General features: G+C 41.1%; 1 protein-coding gene across 2 annotated transcripts in view; it reads right to left on the bottom strand.

The window, feature by feature from the left end:
• MEGF10 (multiple EGF like domains 10) overlaps nucleotides 1–20,484 on the bottom strand; it is an 85,870-nt gene extending 65,386 nt beyond the window's left edge. The window contains exons 1-3 of one of the 2 annotated variants that reach the window (XM_032096504.1): nucleotides 20,399–20,456; nucleotides 16,486–16,537; nucleotides 1,714–1,845 (exon numbers count right to left, since the gene is read on the bottom strand). In XM_032096504.1, the coding sequence (XP_031952395.1) occupies nucleotides 1,714–1,829 (116 nt within the window). In that variant the 5' untranslated portion in view covers nucleotides 1,830–1,845; nucleotides 16,486–16,537; nucleotides 20,399–20,456. Of the gene's footprint in view, nucleotides 1–1,713; nucleotides 1,846–16,485; nucleotides 16,538–20,398 lie in introns of both variants that reach the window. The other variant, XM_032096503.1, reaches the window with a different exon arrangement.
• Between the last annotated feature and the right edge of the window lie 672 nt (nucleotides 20,485–21,156).

Below are 21,156 nucleotides of genomic sequence, written 5' to 3'. Positions count from 1 at the left end.
GCTCTCCCTCACTTCCACTCACACCCTCTCTGACCCCCGAGCATCCACTCAGGGTGACAGCCACAGTCTCCTCGTGCTACTGTCACCATCTACCAGGGGAAGCACATCCAGACCCACACAGCCCTAAATGCACACGCCCTACTCACTGTCTTCCCGCATGAAGGCAAGCATCCCTAATCCACCCAGCTGTCCCAGCTCAACACAGTATCAGGGGGATGCTGGTGCTTGCCTGAGGCAGGGCATGCTCTACCTCTTCTTGCAGGTCATTTGTAAGGAACATTTTAGTACTGACTGAGGTTTATTTAAAGCACACAATGCTGCCAGTGACAGTGGCAGTCAGAAGATTGTATCTGGGGCTTTCCTCTTTCGTACTTCTGTCCCTTTGTCACCTTCTTTGAGCAGCAGAGTGAATGTTTCATTAAGTTTATTTGGAGTTTTACCCCATTTCTGAGACACAGCAGAATCAGGAAAAAAAGTTCATGCAACAAAATGGTCATGCTTGCTAGATGCCTTTTTAGGTGTGTTTTCCTTCTGCAGACTCTGATTAGCTTCTTTGATAACACATGATGCAGTGTAAATAGTGGTATTTGGGGTTTCTTTCCCATTTTGCTTTCGCTGTGTTGTAGCTTCCCCCAAAACCACTTTTATCTACAAAAACTGTAAACAAAGCACACACAGTATAGGACAGTATCCAGTAAAACTGTAGACAAATGCCTGACTACTGTAAACAGGTATTTAATACGGCAAATACTTCATATACACATTGTGGTATGAACTGTACACAACAGCTGATGCAGAGGCGCCAAATGCTTCACATGCAGCTGAGATAAATTCCCGAGGGAAGTCCTTAAGTGGTTGGTTTTGGTTTTTTTTTTTTAAAGAGAGAGACTTTATGAGAAAGTAAATATGAGTTTCAATTTTCTTTGCAAAGATTCAGCCATAACAATCACAAGTGACTTACAGCAGCACTCCCCATGACTAAGAATAGAATACAGTTTACATTAAGTGCAGGAAATACTGATGTCCTCGAGTGAACTGTGAAAATTAGACTCTCTCATGGACCAGCTGATCAATTACAGGCACAAGTTATAATGAGACCAGGAGTCTTGTTTTCACTATCATAACCTTTACACAAGGAAAGAAGTTCAGCAGATGCTTGAGGCCCAACCTCTCCTACCCACTGTGGCATTTTGCAATTCACATGAAATTGGATGAACAAAAAGACCAGTGACATTGATGATGAATTTCATTTTGCATGTTATAAATTTTTGAACCTCATCAAAATAATTAAACAACAAATCTTAATTCAGATCCTGCGAGTGCTGAACAGGAGAGAATCAGCATAATCAAATTTGGCCAACTTCCAATATGGTTAATTATATTTTGCATATGTAAAACTTCTTTTCACTTAAATTGGAAAGAGCTATTTTTACTCACTTCGTGTACCCAGATGGTTGTGTAACATTGCTGGTACCACTGTAGTGTTTTTTTGCATCCTAACCCGCACTGCAAAGATGATTGCATTTCAGCCCATTGTTAAATAGTCTTTTACTTATCCATGAACTCACCTGCCCATGAAGTACAGTGAAATTTTCCTCCCATTTTTTAACTCAACACAAAACCTTTCAAAAATTTGAAGTGTGCCAAGTAAAGCAAAGCAAAATTATTACATCAGAATTTGCGTCATTTATTTTTCCAAAAGGAAAGTATTACCTTTCCCAGTGGCTACACACATTGGGATCTTCCAGATTCAAACACAAAGCTGAACTCATCCAATGGTACAGGAGTATGACAGGGAAGCCAAAAAGGGAGTTGAAATGAAGAACCATCTTTCCAAAGAGATGTCTGTAAGAAAAAAAAAAATTATAATACATTAATAATATCATGCAGAATATAAAGTAGCTAATAATGTTGACCCATCTATAATTAACCTAAAGCAAGGGGTACTTCAAGGAACACACACTGCTTGCACATCAGCAGCAATATCATGCCCATTTTGGAAGAAGAACCCAAATGGAGCAGCTTCACACGAAGTCAGCTGGTCAGAGGTCCCAGTGTCCTCTCCAGCTGCAGCCAACCAGGCTGGGTGTGCTCAGCCAGGCTCTGCCCACTCTGACTGCAGAGCTGCAGTTTGGAATAAAGGCTGGCACTCGCTCAAGACCACATGAGTGGAGAGGCTCAGCTGTGACACAGCACCAGGAACCCTGCACGTCGCCTGCTCACAGGAAGGGTTTGTGCCTCTCCGTGTGCTGCCCACAGCCAACAGAGCCTCACATGTCACCCTCCACTGTTACTGCTCTTTAAACTTGAATCCCCAAAATGTAATTCCCCCCTCCTCTTCTGGCTGTACCATTTCCGAACAGAATGAACATTCAATAAAAAAGCTGTTGTAGTAACATGAAAGTTTAAAAAGATTATCCTAATGCTTTTACTAAGCAGATTATTTTAATTTGCATGCTGAAACACTCTTAATCCAACAGACCATTAATCCACAAATGCCAGAATGAATGCTATTAATATGTAATTTATTTATAATGACTTAAGCTACATTTCTGTTTCAGTGAACATCTGCATTTATTTCCTCACTTATGCACAAATTCTATTAGTGGCTGCATAATAGAGATTGAGATAACAAAAAAAATGAGATTCTTGAGTCTAATCTGTAGTATACTGAGCAAATAATTTCTAATAAATATGTTTAATTTAATACAAGTATTTTTAACAAAGTAAATTAATCCAGAAACAGAAATATCTTACTTTAAATATTAAGGAACAGAATGAATGAAACTACCTCAATAACTTCATTTTATCAGAAAAAAGTCCACAGAGCCATGGGAAAAAAAAAAGGTACTAAAGAGTTTTACTTTACCCTGACTTCAGAAGTCAACTCAAAAAAGCTCCCACAAGAAACTTTCATATTTAAGGTATCTGAGGATACAGAGATGATCCCATTTGGCTAAATTTTTCTTGAAAAATCAGGCTGCTGAAAGATATTTCATGGTTTGTAACTATTTCTCTGCATGCAGCAAAGTAGTCAATGTGAAGTTACTTAAAGAGCAGATGTATTTTCAGCTAATAATTCCAGTGAAGTGGTGATTTCATTGAAAACAGTCACTCTGATTAAGCACACTGTAAATGGTATTTCCTTTTTTTTTCTTTTATTCTCAACCTCAGCAACTTTCCTTTTGCAGGATACATTTAACAAAATTTAAAATTAAAAAAAAAAATTGTATGAACCCCCTAGAGTAAAACTTGATTGCATTCCAGATCTTTTGCTTAATTATTAAGGAAAATCAAAACAGAAAATCAGTACAGCTGATTAGCATTGCTAAAGTGTTGATATTAGCAATAAAATATGTAGATGACTCATTTAACTCTTGCTGCCTACAGTTTTCACTAAGGAAAACTGTTCAGAGATTCACTTTTCATACCATATATTGCTCAAATTATCTCACCCAATAACACAAGAGTATTTTCAATATCTACACATACACAGAACCTGTAGTTTAAGTACTGAAAATGCTCATTTGGGGGAATGCCTTCCCTGTGCAAATTAGTGATTAGTAGATACATGAGAAAGAAAAAAACCCAGCAAATTTAAGCTACTCCTTGGTATTTACCACCAAGACTTTCTTCCACAACAGACCACCAAAATCATATTGCCTGTTAGCTTCTTCTATAGCATTTGAGGCAAAATCTCTCGTAGACAAAGCTGTATCATTACTCCTATTTTGGGCGGGAACTTTAAGGCAGGTCCAGGTGCCCATTCAGCTCAGACTTCTCTGTTTCCCTCAGCTTTAATCCAGGCCTGTGATGTAAAAATGTCAACAGGAAAGCAGTGCAGCTGCATGAAACAACTGTAGAGTACTTCCCCAAGTCTCTCTAAACTAATTAAGGAAATTTAACTCATATATTTATTATATCAAAATCAGATAATCAATAATAGTCATATTAAAAAATTAACCTGGTCACAAGGCTTATTATAATTACCAACAAGCTCATTTCAAAATGGTGCAACAGGTGTACAGAATATACTCCCATCAACTACAGGTACTCCCCTAAAATACATTTAAATGTGAGGAACTACATGAACTGCCATGTGTCTCACTAGCAAGCAGATGAAAAGTCCTGCACATGCACTATATAAACACACAGACTTAAGCTTTAATACCCAATATCTGAGATTTTTAGGCACTTTCCCTGCCACTACCAACTGTGTTGACAGTTTTGGTTTGGTTTAGGGTTTTTTTTTTCCCATGTAGAGTTCAGGATCAAAACCAGAGAAACAACAAATAACTAAAAAAAAAGCAAAAAAAATGTTTCTTCTCTATGAGGTGAAAATTAAGACGTTTACAAATTAATCTCTCCACCCACCCAGAGAAGAGCCACAGGCAAAACTGAGGGCACACAGCTCTGCCTCAGATTTGTGGTAATAAAAGCTAAATAAATACAGGTGGAACTGGGGGGGGGGCAGGGGAAGGTATGATGGGCACCGCAAAAGAAGTGAAGGATGCTCAAGGCTGCAAACAAGTATTTGTTGGTCAGCAAAATCAAGTGCTGCCAGAGAATTAACCAGGATTAGAACTGCATGAGCAACAGAGAATAGTACGACACAGTTGCTAGCATGACATAATAGACCCAGGACCAAGGGAAATGCTGATGCAGCTTTCCCATTACTGTTGCAAAAGCATTTTTACCACTGAAACATGAAAAATGCAGCAGGAACGGGCCATTTAGTTAGAAGACAAACTTCAGAGTAGTGAGAGCCTTTCGTACTCTGTCGTAGTATCTCAAAGGTTTTACAGCACTCAGTCCTGCCTTTCTGCAGTGATAGGGCACAGGGACATCAAACTGTTCTCCATAGGCTATTCTTAATTGCACTGACATGGCATCAACCTACACGTACAGCAAATGCTATTTCACAAAATCTTCTCTCTGTCCATCATAGTTTCCTTCAAATTTCAGGCTGAACTATAAACCAGCCGTCAGTGCAGAGCCCCTTGCAGGTGTCTTTGACTTCAGCACCCCATGCAGACTTGGTGACTGCTACCTACAACTGGAAATTGCAGCTCCACATGAGAGAAAAGTTTTTCTAAACATTTTTTGGTGAGGAATTGTTTGGTCTTTCACTTCTTATGGAGTCTTTTTCATAACACTCTTCACTCCTGAGGCTCAGCTTCTCTACCAGGGACACAATTTGCTTATAAAAACATCTCACTCATGACTGATGTCAGGCAGAACAAAATTTGAATCTGACCTAATCTTGTCAATGATGATTAATCCCATGTTAGCTTCTGTGAAAAAAACCCCCACAACTGATTGCTTTTATCGATTACATTAGGGAATTAGTGGGTGAAGAGCAGAAGGAGTTTTCCCTTTGGAAATCAGTAAATCAGTTTGACACTTTGTCACATGAAATCTCACTCATAAAGCAAATACATAATAACCTGAATTAGGAGCATTATCACACAGACCCTAGGCTGGCTGAAGATATACAGTCACAGCAAATGGAAACTGACTGGTCTTTTCTCAAATCCTCAAAATACATCACTCCAAAGGCAGCATTGATGGTCACTGTCAAGGGGATCTCAGGACAGACAAAGCTGGCAAAGCTGAGACTGCCTGACCGAAAATGTGTGGGATCTGGACAGCCAGCATGAGAGTTTGCTAAAGGATAACCCAATAGTGCCCTAATCTGAAGGACCCTTTCACACCCTCCACGATCAATGACTATAAGGGCCCTTCTTGATGCAGCTTAATCAGATCTGACCCTCTTCTCTTGTACTGCTTTACTTTCAAAGCTCACTCTGAAACAGACTGACACATCTGGAGAGCCCAAAGGTGTTGAAGATGGGCTAAGCACGTGGGAAAAACAACTCATTTAGACTGGTGTCTGAAGAGTAACCAAATCAGAGGCTGAATGTGCTGGAACGAGTCTCCTTGATGGAGACAGATATGCTGCTACTTCTTTCAAGTTATGTTACTAAGAAAAATAAATCAGTAATCAATTGCCATTTTTCTTTGCTTAATAGATTAGATCATTTTTATTTTTCAGGCTCTCTTTAATTATCAGAGGCTTCTAAGGAAATGAGGTTTATGTAATCCCAGTGTTTATCTATGTGCTCTGGCCTCACGCCCAATAACTTGTAAATTTATTGGTCACTCAAACTGGAAGCAAGAGAGCAGAAAAAGTCTTGAATTGTGGAGTTCCAGAGAATCCAGTGATAATGCACAAATCTGGAGGAGACTAGGCTTTATTTGCCCATATGTGATGGAAATACCAGTTTTGAAAACTACAGCATTACAGTCCTTTAAGTAATGCTATCATTGCACAAAATGCATCTCTCTACCATTCCCACTAAAAAGAAATGCAGTAATACATGATCAAATATTAAATGATAGCACCCTTCAAACTGCATTAAACCTGTAAAACTGAGTAAATTTTGGATATGAACTGTATTTTTGGATCTTTTTCTACTTAAACACAAAAATTTTCTGGTGGAAACCCAGAGAGGTTGGTAGCTGTCACACAGCACATTGTTTTGTAAGCATCAAACGACCTCTTGGATTGTAATTACAAGCACAGAATGAAGTAAGGTACCTGCAAATACGAGAGGAAACAGAAAACTTTGCCAAACACCTGGCTGTGCACTAGCAATGCCACAGGATTCCAGAAAGAACGGACGGCTGGATGGCATTGATCATGCTGCAGCACAGACCCGAGGCACGGGAATATCGGGAATATCGGGAATATCGCAACGAGGTCCTCAAGGACTCTGTCCTTCCCTGCAGAACACTCAGCAGTGTCTTTTACAAGACCTGTTCTTAATGCAAAGATCACATGAGGGTTTCCCCTAGGAAACTTGCTGAAAAGCAAGATTCTCTTTGTCCTGCTGACTTCACTTACTGCCATTCAGTGAGATTTTCTGTAGCTGGTAAGCTGGCACAGGCCATATATCCACTTATCAGTCCTCTTCTCCCTCAAATTAGCATTAAAAGGGCAGGAAAAGACAGTTCAGTGGAAGTCAAGTCCGCACAAGGCAAGGAGGCATGGTAAAGACAAATGCCAGCATGCCAGATACTTTTGCAGATGGACTCATTATTATTCCTCAGAGGAAGGCTGCCAAACATCACAAACATGGGGTCACTTCACTGTAGCTGTCATTGTCTGATAAATTAGGGCCGTTTCACTTGAAAATATTTCCTTTTTTCTCAGGCACATAGGAAGTATAGGTGTTGAACCATTAAGGTTACCTACAGCACATGGTATTGTATGTTTAAAGATTATTTCCAGGGGGAGACAACAGGATGAGCTGTTAACAAAAATCCTTTGGCTAAATATGCTGCCCCTTTTTTTTTTCCCCACTCAAATGAAAAGTTACCAAATAAAGACAGTTAATGCTGTGTAGAATCCAAACCAAAGTATCTGAAAAGCACACTCGGGGAAAATGAAATAGCACCTCAAACATAAATCCTGATATGCTTCTTTTACACAAGACATTTCAGGTGAAACATAAAAAACTATGTCAGGTCCATACACAGATGGCACCTCTCAGCCCCAGGCATCTTTCCCAGGGTGGACGTTGGGAGTTAACAGTTAGTTCTCAGAAGAAAACACTAATAACATGTAATTTAATAGAGTCTATACAGTATAGGCTTGTGACAAAAAATCATATCCACATAGACAGACATTCTTCCCCCTCCTCCCCCTTTCTTTGCATAATTGATATATTTTAAAATATTTTTTCAAATAAAGTATTCCTTATTGAAACATCTCTTTATATTAATCCCAGGTCTGTTTTAATGGCACAGGTGAAGATTATAAGATTAAGTAAAAATGCCTGAATGCATGCGTTTAAGGAGAATTATTTCTGAAATTTGGTATTACTAGCATGTATGAAAGCTTTATTATAGGGTTACATGATCAAGATATCTGTATCAAATTTCTGTCATAGTCCCTCAGCCATATAGCACATAGATTTCTGATACTTCTTTTTTTTTTTTTTTTTTTTCCTAATGGAAATCATAAAAAAGGACATTGCACTCGTGAATGTAACTGTGAAAACTTTGTGGTTGCTGACAAGTTGCCTGGGACAATCCTGTGGTTGCCTAAATACACCAGTGCCCTGGTTCCACCGCTGTGGAAATTATCATTCATGGTTTTACCCTCTCTTGGCCAAAGTTTCTGTGACCCCTCTTTTCCTATTACCAGCTTTCCAAACACCGTGTCACTTCCAGTTTATTGCCAGGATATAAAACACTACAATCAAAGGACTCAGATAATTACTTTAGCTTCCTATGCAATTTAGGATCAATTTCAAATGTGCCCACCTTCCTTTAAAAGTCTTCTGCTTTTCAGCCCTCTTCAAAGACAGCCTCTGTTTCCTTCCCTCCCCCATCACATGCATGTTCTCTTTTTCCACATATATTTTCATCATACATTAGATTCTTCCCTTTCCTAGACACAGCCTCTGTTATCACTGGCAAAATTCTTCAGTCTGCAGCTCCCTGCACTTGTCACAGCCTTTCACTGGACTCTTTCATTACGAAATCAGACATACGAACTCCTGCATTCGTTAATAACTACTAGTTGCTCACAAGATGCTATAATTTGTGAAAAAATTTGCTGGCAACTCTGCTTCAGTGCCTTTGTCCTTGTAAACCATCTAGTGAAATGCCATTTTGCACATAATACCCAAGAGAAAATAAAGTTGTCTATCCAGTTAGCTCCTGTTTTCATGATTTACACCAAGCATTGCACTCCTGTAAATCTTTATCACAGCTTACAAACATCACTTTTCAAACGATCTGCTTGGAAAAGCCAAAATTAATTAATTCTGATGCCACTTCCCCTAACAGCTTCTGAAACATTTCAATGCATTACTGATCAGTTTTTCCACCTCCAGCAAACAAAGCATCCATGATTCACTGTACAAAGCTTCACATGCCACCACCACCCTACAAAGAAAATTCGAAACATTCTAGCAGATGAATGGGGAACACAAAAGCGTTTCCTTTGGCAGCTCATTCACTCACTTCTATCTTTTATCTTGTTTATTTGCAGAGGTTGGAATGGATGTGGTACTCCTGCACTCAAAGGGGAAAATGCAAGAACATAATGCAAAACCAAAAGTGACTGGTTAATCGTAGTTTTTTTAACCAACCCACTATTAAATCCTATCTCTGTTTAAGTCTTGAAGAACTTCTGCCTTGAAGAACTTTCATAGGGATTAAAACATTACCTCAAGAGGCCTACAGAGTGAGCAATATGCAAAAATGTGGTTTTCACAGTAAACTGGCTTAACACATTGCATCCTTTATAAACAGTAATACAAACTTAAAACCATGTTTGCAGTTGTGGAAGTCTAGTGCCTAGCCTCCCTATCTGCCAGCAGAGGAAAAAAAAAAATATCCTGGGGAGAAATTCAACTTGTCAGGTGCCAGTGCTGTCTGCAAGTTTTCTGCACACTGAGGATATATAAACATGCAGGCAAATGTACACAGGCACAAACTGGTTCAATACACTCCTAGAGTATCAGCTGAAGCTGTAGGACAAGATGCTGTGCTTTAGTGAATAAACAGAACCTCCAAGAAATAAAACTGCTACCAACATCAGTATTGGTTTTCTCTTACCATAAATTTTAAGACACCTCAAATCATTAAATTCTTAAATTGATTTTCTCTAATGATGAATCTTTTTTTAAAAAGAGTGCCCAATATAGCAGTAAAAGAAACTAATGATGGCAAATGCCTTAGAAGCTCTAACAATCAGAAGACAACTTTTTTTGGTTGCAATTAATACTGCTTTTCAAGAAAACTTCTCTTACTTTAATGTATTAATTTACCTGGGTTACAGGTTATCTGAATCCTTTTTAAACTTTTGCTGCTAATTTCAGCTGAGAGCAGTTTAATTTGAACCCAAAAGAATCAAGACCACGTTTTTATTAACTTGAGCACAAGGCCCTAAATCCCACAAAATATTATCCTTCAGGACACATGTTGACTTCTTTAAGCCTGTACCTCTTTGCAGTGTGCAAAAGGACAGCAGTATCACAAGCACGTATTTGTCATACAAAAATGGTCTGTTCGTATCGTTTTCTGACAAAGCACCTTTAATAACAAGGCCCCCTATTCAGAGATCTAATTTTTGCAGACATTTTTATGCCAAATTAAAAAAAAAAAAAGATCTCTGTGATGGTGGGTTTAATGAGGTACTCTGTTATTCTCTGTAATAAAAATTAAACGAGAGAGACAGAATTCTTCAGCTTAATTGCCACATCTGTTATTAGGCACTTTACTTTGATTGACTGGAGTGTATGTGTCAAGTCTGTGCCAGAAAACAGGCAAACTTTGTAAAGTAGACTTACAACTTATAGCCCAACTGGCACTAGCAGCATCTCTGTTACAGCTTCTGCTGCCTCTCAGTTAAAACTACAGGAACATTGGCCTTGGTTCAGTCACTCATTAAAATTTAAAGTAACTACTGCAAATTGTGCCTTTTTTTTTTTTTTTTTTTTAAGATAAAAGCAGTCCCTGTTTTCAGAAGGAAGAGCACTGGTTATCTGAATGTGTAAATGTGTCATGCTCATTAATGGATGAGAGAGACATAAGCAACCCAGAGTCTGGAAATTGCCACCATGTGAAATTTCACATTCAGTGGTGCTTTATTTTGCCAGCAGATGAGCAAAGGGCTGAGGGGACAGTGACAAACAGCGCAGCATTTGCAAAGGGACTGGACAATCACAGAGAGGGAGCTCCTGCAAAGAGCAAAACCAGAATGGACACTCTCCTCTGACCTGTATGGAAACTAGGGATGAAACCTGAACTCATCAAACTGCTTTTTATCTCTGAAATTCAGAGATCATGACACCTGGTAAAAAACCCCAGGTATCCTGAGCTGGCCAGTAATTGGTTTTATGACCATTTGATCTTCTTATGGCTCTAGAACCCAAACTCTAGAACCCAAACTCTACCATCCTGACAAACCAAAACGACACTTTCTCGCTCAACTAACTTCTTTTTTCCAATTTCACAGAGGCTTTCTACCAAGAGCACAGAAATGTATGTTGCTATTGTCAGCATGAAGACAGACAGGCCAGCTGCAGTATTGCTGAAAGCTACTTTTCATCCACTTCATCCAGTAAGGAGTAAGGGATTATTTGACCTTCCTTACCAATTTTCTCTGCTGCTCCAGAGAGTGCAAAGAAAGGTAAGAGTATGTGTGGAAGAGCAACAAAACCTGCACCAATATCCATTGCATCTGCACCTGAAAGGCAGAAGGATGCTTTTGTGCTGGAAGCTGAAGCAGAGCTGTCCACCACAGGCTGGGCAAGCGATGGGCGCTTGGCTTGACCCAACCTGTCAGCTGCCCACTGAACTAATCCATGTATAAATCTTTCTTCTCTCTGGAGGGCAGATTGGGACACTCTAATACTCCCCCTCCAGGAGAGCAAGTGACTGTTTTTTGGAAGGAGTCTGCCCTAATGGGTGAGACAAGCCAGGGCAGATGCTCTTTTTCACTGTTTGAAGGTTTTTGTTGCGCCCTCAGGAGAGTTCAAGGCTGCTCCACGCTACAAGGGGGTCCAGAAAGTTTCCACATAGCTCTCTACTCTGAGGTCTCTTTCCTTTTGCAGATATCTGTTTTCCCTCAACCTAGTGAATATAGCAAAAGATAGCACTCACTTAAGCATATTTATTTTAGATACACATTATCTAGTAATCTCACATAACAGTATTTTAATTGACATAACTCCCCACAAGATCTACAACACTTCTTCTAACACTACAAGGCTTTTTGTTCTTGAAGCTACTCTTAATAACCAAACTGCACATGGAAAGTATTGAGCTCCTGTCTAAATGTTTCATCTTGTTTCACAAAACAAGTCAACAGCAGAGCTGAAAACAGAATTTAGGTCTGCTAGTCTCCATTTTCAACCAACTCAGGACCCATGCCTTCAGTCTGGTATTCTGCCACATGAGCATCCTGCTTATGGCACTAACTTGGCGTAGCAAATCATGAAATACAGACTTCTGGGTCTTAAATATTTACAAAGGAGTCACTGCACCAAATGTCACGACTGAGAATTTTTCTTACAGATTTGGGTCACCTCTGAAGAGGCCAATAACGCCCTCTTGTCAGTCTTTCTCGTTTCTTTGTTTTTCTCACTGGTGTTCTTGTTGGAAACAGCAATGAAGAAAAAGACACACATATGCCTAAGAGAAAACAACAGCGTACAAAAGCTTTGCTATTTCCCTGGTGATAGGCCATGCAACGGAAAGCAGGGTAATTTTAAAAAGTGAATTGAGAGACCCCCACAGGAGAAGAAGATAAAGTTTTAAGCGTGTATCTACAAGGCAGGCTCCAGAAATGTTACTCAGTGGCACTAGACATTTTTGGAGTGACTGCAATGGATTCTACTTAACTCCAAAAACCCCCCTGTGCAGACGAAGAGGCAGCAGCAACCTCAGGCTTTTGTCACAACTTCTCTCAGGGCTAGATGAGAAAGGGCATTTCCTGCATCCCAGCACTACTTGAGCAAACCAACTAAACAAAAATCTCCTCTCTGAAGTTGATCCACTGTCAAAATATGCACAGAAATGTTGGCAATCTCCAAAACCACAAAAAAAATTTTCTCCTGCGTATTAGTGGTGCAGACCAGAATCCCAAGTCACTGCATCCTTTGAGGTTCACTTACCATGAATGCATATCCTGGCTGTCATTATTCATACATAATGCAAATTGGCGTGAACTAGTGTTCAACAAGAAAGAATGGAGCATATCTAAAAAGTGCATTAAAGTTGCAGAGGAACAATATTGTTCCAGAGATGAGATTAAGTCTCACAGCTCTCTGAACTGGGTTATGGAGACGGAAAAATCTACTGACAAGCAGTGGGGATACTTAAAACAAGGAAGCTTCTCTCTTGCTGTGTTTTTGTTTTAGTCTTTCAACAACTACTCACCCAATCTTCTTATTCAATAATTAAAAGTGCAGTATTTTGTGGGTTCAGAGTTTAAATCAGTTCCCTGGAAGTAGTGATTTTTTTCTTCAGGACCATCTTCTCTTTTAAAATGATGGAGACCTGTGGCACACCTGCAGAGCAGAATCTGCAATGTGTAATGCCTTTAATCCAATCCTGAAGCACAAAGAGCATCATATGCACTCTCAGCAGAGTCCATTGAAGTTCTGGCAATTCCACTTCTGTCTAAAAGAAGGTGTAATTATCTATTAAAAAAGGCCAGTTTTTCTGGCTTTGGTGGAGGCAGCTTCAGTATATTTGGATGACACAGATGTGTGTCTTCACAGACCCTAAAATGCGTGAACAGCGTTGTCTGGGATCATGAACTTCACCTCGGTTACTCTGAAAGTTCAGTGATCTCACTTGAGTCACTCCTGGTTTACTCAATGCAAGTAAGAAAACTGGACTCTCAGCCTCTGTACAGTTACACCTTTTATTTTAAAAGAAATGAAACTAGCTAAAACTAATATAGTAACAAAAAAAAAAAGAAGGCAAGGACATTCTTTGCAGTCTGATAAAATCTTCATGAACTCTATCCCTGAATTTAAAATACACATTTCAATCTCACTGGTAGGTACCCTTCAGAAACAGTTGTTATCTGCAGTATCAGTCTGGAGAAGGGGGAAAAAAAAAAGAAGAAGAAGAAAAAAAAAAGATTAAAATATCAAGTTACTCTTCACTTCCAAACAAGCCCAGCCACAGCTGTACATCAGCTTCCGAGCAACTGCTCTACAAACACACAACAGGGCTTCTGTCTTCCCACAGGGTTTGCTCGGGTCACCCGCATGTGGCATGGACTAAAAAGGCAGGAAAGCTCCATTACGGAGCGAGCGGAGCCACGAGTTAAACAGGGGAGCCAGGGGTAAATATCCTGTCCAGTGCTCTGTCCCGAGGGGGCTCCGCCAGATCCGGAGGAGCCCACACACAGCTCCCGCACTGGCTGCGGCCGTGCCGGAAAAAGGGCCCAAATCATTGTTCTGCTTTTATACTTTCACCATCTAAGCAGGAGGAAGTCGGAGGGAAGAAGACCAGAGAGTTAAGTGGGGTTTTCATAAGCAAAAAGAGGATATTAAAGAGGCAGCCTCCAATTTTCAATGGTGACAGAGTGATGGATTTGGGCAGCCTGTGCAGACTGTGAAATTTTTCTTATCGTAGGAAAACAGTAAAAAGGAAAAGTGACATACAGCAGTAGTTAGGGAATAAGGCCAAACCTCTTTGCAGGGTGTGCTCACCACTAACTCTGGCCATCATCAGGTGCCACCTCCCATATGCTGGAGAAGTCAATCCAGCCCTCAAGGCTGCAAAGACAAACCAGTTGATTTTAAACAAATACCTTTCTAATTGAAGAGCTCTCCACTCCAGCTGCTGTATCCTATTTACTCAGTGTATTTCCAGCCTGCTGCCTTTGGGACCAAGACTGCCACAGCTCACAACTTGTCAGGGACATTTCTTCATGTATCAAGAGCTCTTGAACCCTTTGAAGAGGGTTTATAAATCACCAGACAAATGCTTCCCACAAACACACATACCCATTATTTGTGTTTGAGTTGCAGTGATAATAACATGTGTGTATTGACAGACCAGTGTGGTCCAAAATTTAGTAAACACTTTAGAGGAAATTAAAACTCAGCTATACATGCTCAAAAGCACACAGAAGCAAGCAACAGAGCAAAGAAGCAAAAGAAGGGGAAGATCCACTTGGCCTGTTGGCATACTCCATCTTATTCCCACTATGTCTGCTCTCAATGCTATGTTACATGTTTTTTGCTGATTCCTGACAGCAGCTTCCAAAAAAACATAAACAAATCAATTATGTCATTTTGTACTTATACCTTAACCAGACCTTGGCGTGCACACACACACACACATCTTTTTCTTCTTTTTTAACGTGCAAGTGCTTCCAGTGCGTTCAGATTCTCAGGGTGATCAAGCTTGGTCTGACTATTGGCTTTTGGAGGATCTGATGCCAGTCAGCCATGCATAATGGCCTCTTTGTCTCACTGTCACATGAGCAGCATTGTGTTACAATCATTGTCACTCTGGGCTCAAACTGCAAGGCATGCTTTCACACAAAACACTCACTTTGGGGGCTCCTTTTGGCAGGGCCCTGAGATCGAAACTCTTTTGCTGCTCTTTAGTTAATCAGCCCAGCAACGCTGAAACTTTAAAAGTCAGGATTCAAAAGCTCTCATCCAAATCAACCGATTATGAAGCTTCTCTATGGGCCACATGAAGAGCGGGGAAAGTAACGTAACATAGCCATCATTTATTTTAATCACTTTAAATCACTTTTCCTAAGGCCTTTGATAGCAGAGGATTGTGCTCCAAATAACAGTGGGGGGATGGGAAAAAAAAAAAATCCCAAGTCAAAGTTATCTCCACCTTGAACATTTTTCTCCTGTACTTCAGAAAAATGCCTGCAAGTTAAAATCAAAGCATTTCCACAGGACAAAGACAAGTAACTTACCAGGTGACAATGTTATTTTACTACTTGCTCTGTAAAATCTTTAAATTCACCAAGAACACCGAACCCTTCCCCCTCCAAAAATTTTTTCTGAAAAATAGATAGACAAGATTTCTGTATAGGAGAAACTTCAAAAGTTGCTTTAAACATGCTGAACTCATTGAAACCCTGCACAGATGTCTCTGCTTTCATGAATAAAAAACAGTCTCACAGGGCTGAAACCAAACCATGTTAAAAACAACATCCTCCTGCCCTGTCTCTTGAATAATTTTGTACTGAAAACGTTTGTCTTGTAGAGCTTCTCCTGAAATACAGCACTAGTCACTCTGAACAGGACTTACAGGACCTACCCCGGAAGGAAACAGGCACTTTTTGGGAAGAACTCATGATGTAATAGTTGTGATGTGCAGAAAACTTTGGGAAGCAATGGCTTCTTCCCAAAAGAAATGGGGCTGTGCATGGAACAACAAACTACCAGCTCACATACCATTTTCTGTCCAGTTCATTTTTCTTTCCTTTGCAGTCCATCAAAGTAATGTAGCTTCTTCTGAGCCCTGGTTTGGTGTTCCACGCTGGTACTACTCATACACATGCCAGTTGCCCTAAACACACAACAACCTACTACGACACATTATCCTCCTCTGGATCATTTTTCTTTACTAAGCAGCCTGAGCCAGCCTTTCTCCCTCTCCACACCTTACACCCTCTCTCCCCCCCTGCTTGGAGCAGACCCTTCCAGATGAGCACTGCCCCAGAGAAACACCACCAGGATGGGTCAGGGCCACCCTGACTCTCACCTGGAAGATTCTACCCAGACCACAAACCCTGCTGTCTCCTCTTGTCCAGCCTGAAAAATTCACCTTCTGCACCATCCTGAGGTCACGACTTCTCTGAGATGCCCCTTGCCTTTCATGGTCTCTTCCCACGCCCAACATTTCCAGTACTTTACAAGATGCTGACCCCTTTTTTAGCAAGGCCTGGGTTCCAGCCATCATTGGCAATACCTGGTATTGCAGAGAAGTAGTTCTTCACTGTCTCCTATTTGAAGACTCTCATCTGAAAAAAAGAGCTGTTATTAATCCATTTAAATGTAGGAATTTCCATTACTTTTGAAGAAAAATAACGTGACTGTAGCTTGACACCTGTTTTCATTATTTCATTGTCTTTCCTTATTTCCTCTTGCCTTTTATCTTGAAGTTTAGATTATAAAAGGCAAGATCATTTTTTGGTATTGTTCTTGCGCTGTTCTACATCTCCTGTGGTTGCAGTGATGGACACTAGAGCCATACAAGCTGCAGGTCTTCATGCCAGTAATCCTAATTCTAAAATGACACAGTAATATGAGGTCTTTATATTCAAATGTCTTTGAAAAAAGAATTTTGCACACACTCACATCTCTGTGTGTTCAACAAAAATGATCTGAGAAGCCTGAGAAGGGTGTCCTTTTACAGCAACAGAAAAACAATTAAATTTCTTTCCTGAGGTCACACAGCAAGTCAATGTCAAAGTTAAAATTATGTTTTCTGCTGTATCTTTTCATTGTCTTGCACATCAAAAGAGCTCAGAATTAGTATCTCACTGCTGACTATGGGCTAATTTCTCTGACAATCAGATGTGAAACACAGATAAAACAAGATGAGATAGCTGTCCATTTTTTAATATAAACCTAACATGTACATCCAAAGGCATGAACCACAAATCCTTACACAGGCAAAACATCAATTAAAGACCAGACAGTTTGAATGGGTTAATTAACATGAATGCTGACATAATCAATAAAGCTATTCCAGTAAAGCAAATCCCTCCACAGAATATTTCTCCTAGTTTTCTGACAGATGGCTTGAGATGATACATACTCTTTTCACAAGTAAGAAGAAAACCATTTGGAATATCAAGACACAGATTCTTCTCAGAGATGAAGAAATACTGCAGTTATATCTACGTTTATGCTATGCTGACGGGAGCATATGAAGTCAGTACTAATTACTGACAAACTAATCTGTTAATATTAAAATCCAGGATCAAATTCCTGGCAGTGAGTCAGTAACATAACTACTACATACTGAAATCTGATTCTACTGGCATCATTCATCAAGGAAGACACCACTTCACAGGAGTAAGGATGTAACAACTTTGACTGTCATTTCACTACACCACTCCAGTCCTTACCTAAAGAAACATTACTCATCTATGCTGTGTTCCCTTAAAATAAATTGGAAAAAAAAAAAAAATACGGGACCACATCCATCTTACAGTACTATCTACATAACTTTGGGGTTTTTTTAGCCAACATATCTTTGGTTTGACTGAAACTGTGGCACATACACAAAGAATCTGGTTTTTACCTTCCTCAAAAGCCACATGCTTCCCCTTTTCCCTTGCTTCCCCACGTCATTTTCATAAAGTGAAAATGCCTAGACAAGAAAAAGCTATGTAGAGAAACCATGTAAAACTCCTGCCAATTAATCTGAATATAAATTCAAGGGATCCTTACCAGCTGCAGTCAAAAGGCCACTCCAAACTCTGCTAGATGTTAATCAAACTTAAGTATGTTGATGCACAGTTCCTGTGTTCTTTGCATAGATTGAGTTAATTGCTTTTGTTAAACTGCACTTGCTTCCCTAGCGGGATGTGTGTACCCGTACAGCTGAACAGCTGATTGTGGAAAACATGGTTATGCAAGTCACCAAAGGACTGTTCACTTGGTCAAACCCTTCTGCTCACCTCAAAACAGCTCATTTAAGACTGTAACCCCTGGACAGGTCCTCCAGGTGCCCATTCCCACCCCACCAGTCACATTTGAAATGATGGCATTAGCTATCACATCAGAGTTTTAAGCAGACATCTAAACAGTGAAATTTATACACAAAGGGCTGAGGTGCCTCCCCCCTGAGGCAAAGGTAAGACAGTTTCTGTCTGTGGGGACTCAAACCTGGGGTGCACAGCCTTGCCCCTGGAGAACTGTGACACCTCTGGACCACTTTACCACCTGATAGACCAGAAAAGAGGAACTCTATTTCTAGGGAAATTAAATAGACACAGCCAGCTGACTTCACACAGGTCACTGAGTTGCCTACAGTTTAGAACTTTTTTGCCAGATATGGATTATAATCAGTGAGCAAGAACAGAAATTTCATGGCCAGTCCTGTGAACTGCTCATTTCTGTCAGAGACTTTTAACACTCCAGACTTAAAACCACACACTAAGGAGCCAAGCACAAAGCCATGGCATCTCTGCATCATATTAACAGTCAATACTAATCATAATGCTACAAATTCACCCCCTGTGGGAGCAATATACATTTAAACTTGATTGCATAACAAAGCCACATCATTGGCTGTGTGAAAAAAATTAAACAGATTTTATTACAAAAGGTGACATATATAGATGCTGGGCAGGTGCATGAGCTACACAGCCAAACAAGTAGAAACTTGGTTCTAAATTACAGTTTGTCCAGCTTTTTAAAAATCTGGAGCACACCTGCCCACCTGGTTTTTCTGATTTGAGATGGGCAATCAAACTAGACAATACTATTTCATTTGCAGGGCCAGTAACTAGAAACCAATACAGATAATTTGACCACCTGGCCTGGTATTTTCCTAAATTCTGTCTCCAGTTCAGACAGTTGCACCCTCCCTTCACTTCAAGAAGAACACACACACCTAATTACATATGCTTTCCTCCCAGTACTGTGCTACTGGGCACAAGTACCATTTAGGGATGTTGACAAGGCAACTGAAGCCAGCTTTCAGTTTCAGTCTCACATCAGAAACGCTGCTCAATCAAAAAATCTTAAGACTTTTCAGCAAAGGTCTGCAGCTTATCTGCTCGGAAACAAATGCCACTCTCCAGGCTTGTCTTTCTGGAGGTTTTTTTTTTTTGTTGTTCTTCCAAGATGCTGGATAAAAACATTTTTCCTAAATAGAGTCATTATGTTAACCAGCTTTCTAAGACACTGCTGCCAAAGCTCAGTTACCCACTTGATAAAATAAGCTATGAAGCATCTTCTATACTGATGACACATTCCAAGTGAGGTTTTAAACTGACTCTATAATGAGAAGTTGGTGCTTTGGAAAAACTTCAGAGTTGTATGTGATTCTAAGAAATGCATGTTCGCTTTGACTACATTTCAGTACTCAATGACTGGCAACAACATTTAAGTAATTAATAAGATTACCAAAAGCTCTCGATTCCCAGCTCACTCGAGGAAAAGCAGCTGCATATTTTTCCTAATTGATTTGTGCCTACATTTCCAAATCGAACCTACTCCTTGCCTGAAAAACAAAATAGGAAATGTTTTCACTACTATTACTGTCACCCAAAGAAAACCTGTGCAGGATACCAACTGACAATTTCTCTAGACAGCTTCTGCTGAGGCACATATGCTGGAATGAAATCAAGGTATTAAACAGATGTGCATTTTCACGTGCAGGTCACGCTAATTTACATCTATACACAAGCATCTCTCTATTCCAGTGCGTACGCTCGCTCCAGTCTCTGCTCAAGACTGCCAAAAGCCTTCCGTGAAAACGAAGGATAACCTTGGAAAACAGACACTTAGCGGAGAAACGAAAAAAAAAAAAAAAAGTGCTCTGAGGAGAGCTTGAACTGACTCGTCCCGGGTTGGCACCGCTGGAGAGAGCCGCAGGAGCGCTCCCGCATCCCGCCCCACCAGCCCGGCCACCCCGCACAAACGCGGGGACAAACACGCCGGGATGCTCTGCAAAGGCGGAGGCACCGCGGGCGGCCCCGCATCCCATCCGCTACCCCGAGGATGCTTCTACCGAGGGCAAACCCCGCTCCGGGAACGATGCTGCCGCAGCCCCGCCTTCCTCTCCGAGGCTGCCGCACCCGCACCCGGCACCTGCGGGACGGGACTGGACGGGACGGGACGGGACGGGTCCGGTCAGTGCCTACCTGTCCCGAGGGCGCCCTCCCCGTCCGACCGGCCGCCGGGAGCCGCCGCCGGGAGCCGCCGCCGCCGGGACTTGAGCAAGGGGCGGTGTGCGCGGCGGGGCCGGCGGGGATCAGCCCCTCCTCCGCCTGTCCCGGACCGCCCCCGGCCAGACCCACAGACATTTTTAACCCCTTACCCGCTTTTCCCAGCGCCCGTGTCGCGGACGGTGTCTTTCCCCAGTCTTGGAATCTCCGGCTTCCGCTCGCTTAGAGGCGAAAGTGCGAGCTACATAGGGACCTCAGAGGTCATTTTATTCGGCCTAGTGAAAGATAGTTACCTACCCAGCATGTGATCGAGGAATGAAATCGTCTTTTCAAATGACTAAATGCTTAGGTCTCGCAGTGAGAGACCTAAGGAGGGACGCAAATCTACAGAAGAAGAAATGTCATGTGCTCGTCTCCAGCACTGCTAGGGAAAGGAAGGGCATCGTGACTCTTGAACGTACATATATTCTAATATGTTTAAGATACTTACTCTCGAGAATTTCTGGTTTGTTTGGGGCTTTTTTTCCCTACTTTAATATGCTATCGCAGAAGCGTTAATACGACCTTCGCTTGGCTCGGTCTCTGCCAGGGCCCGTCCTGGAGCCGGCGCCATTGGCTTTGCGGGACAGGGAGGAACCTTCCAGCGCCTTCTCAGAAAAGCCACCTCCGTAGCCCACCCTCCCTCCCCCCCCCGCTACTAAAACCCGGCCATGCCACCCCATACAGATTTCTCC

The sequence above is a fragment of the Corvus moneduloides genome, chromosome Z (assembly GCF_009650955.1).
Source record: "Corvus moneduloides isolate bCorMon1 chromosome Z, bCorMon1.pri, whole genome shotgun sequence".
In the NCBI taxonomy this organism is placed as follows: domain Eukaryota; kingdom Metazoa; phylum Chordata; class Aves; order Passeriformes; family Corvidae; genus Corvus; species Corvus moneduloides.
This window is presented reverse-complemented; position numbering and strand designations above follow the sequence as displayed.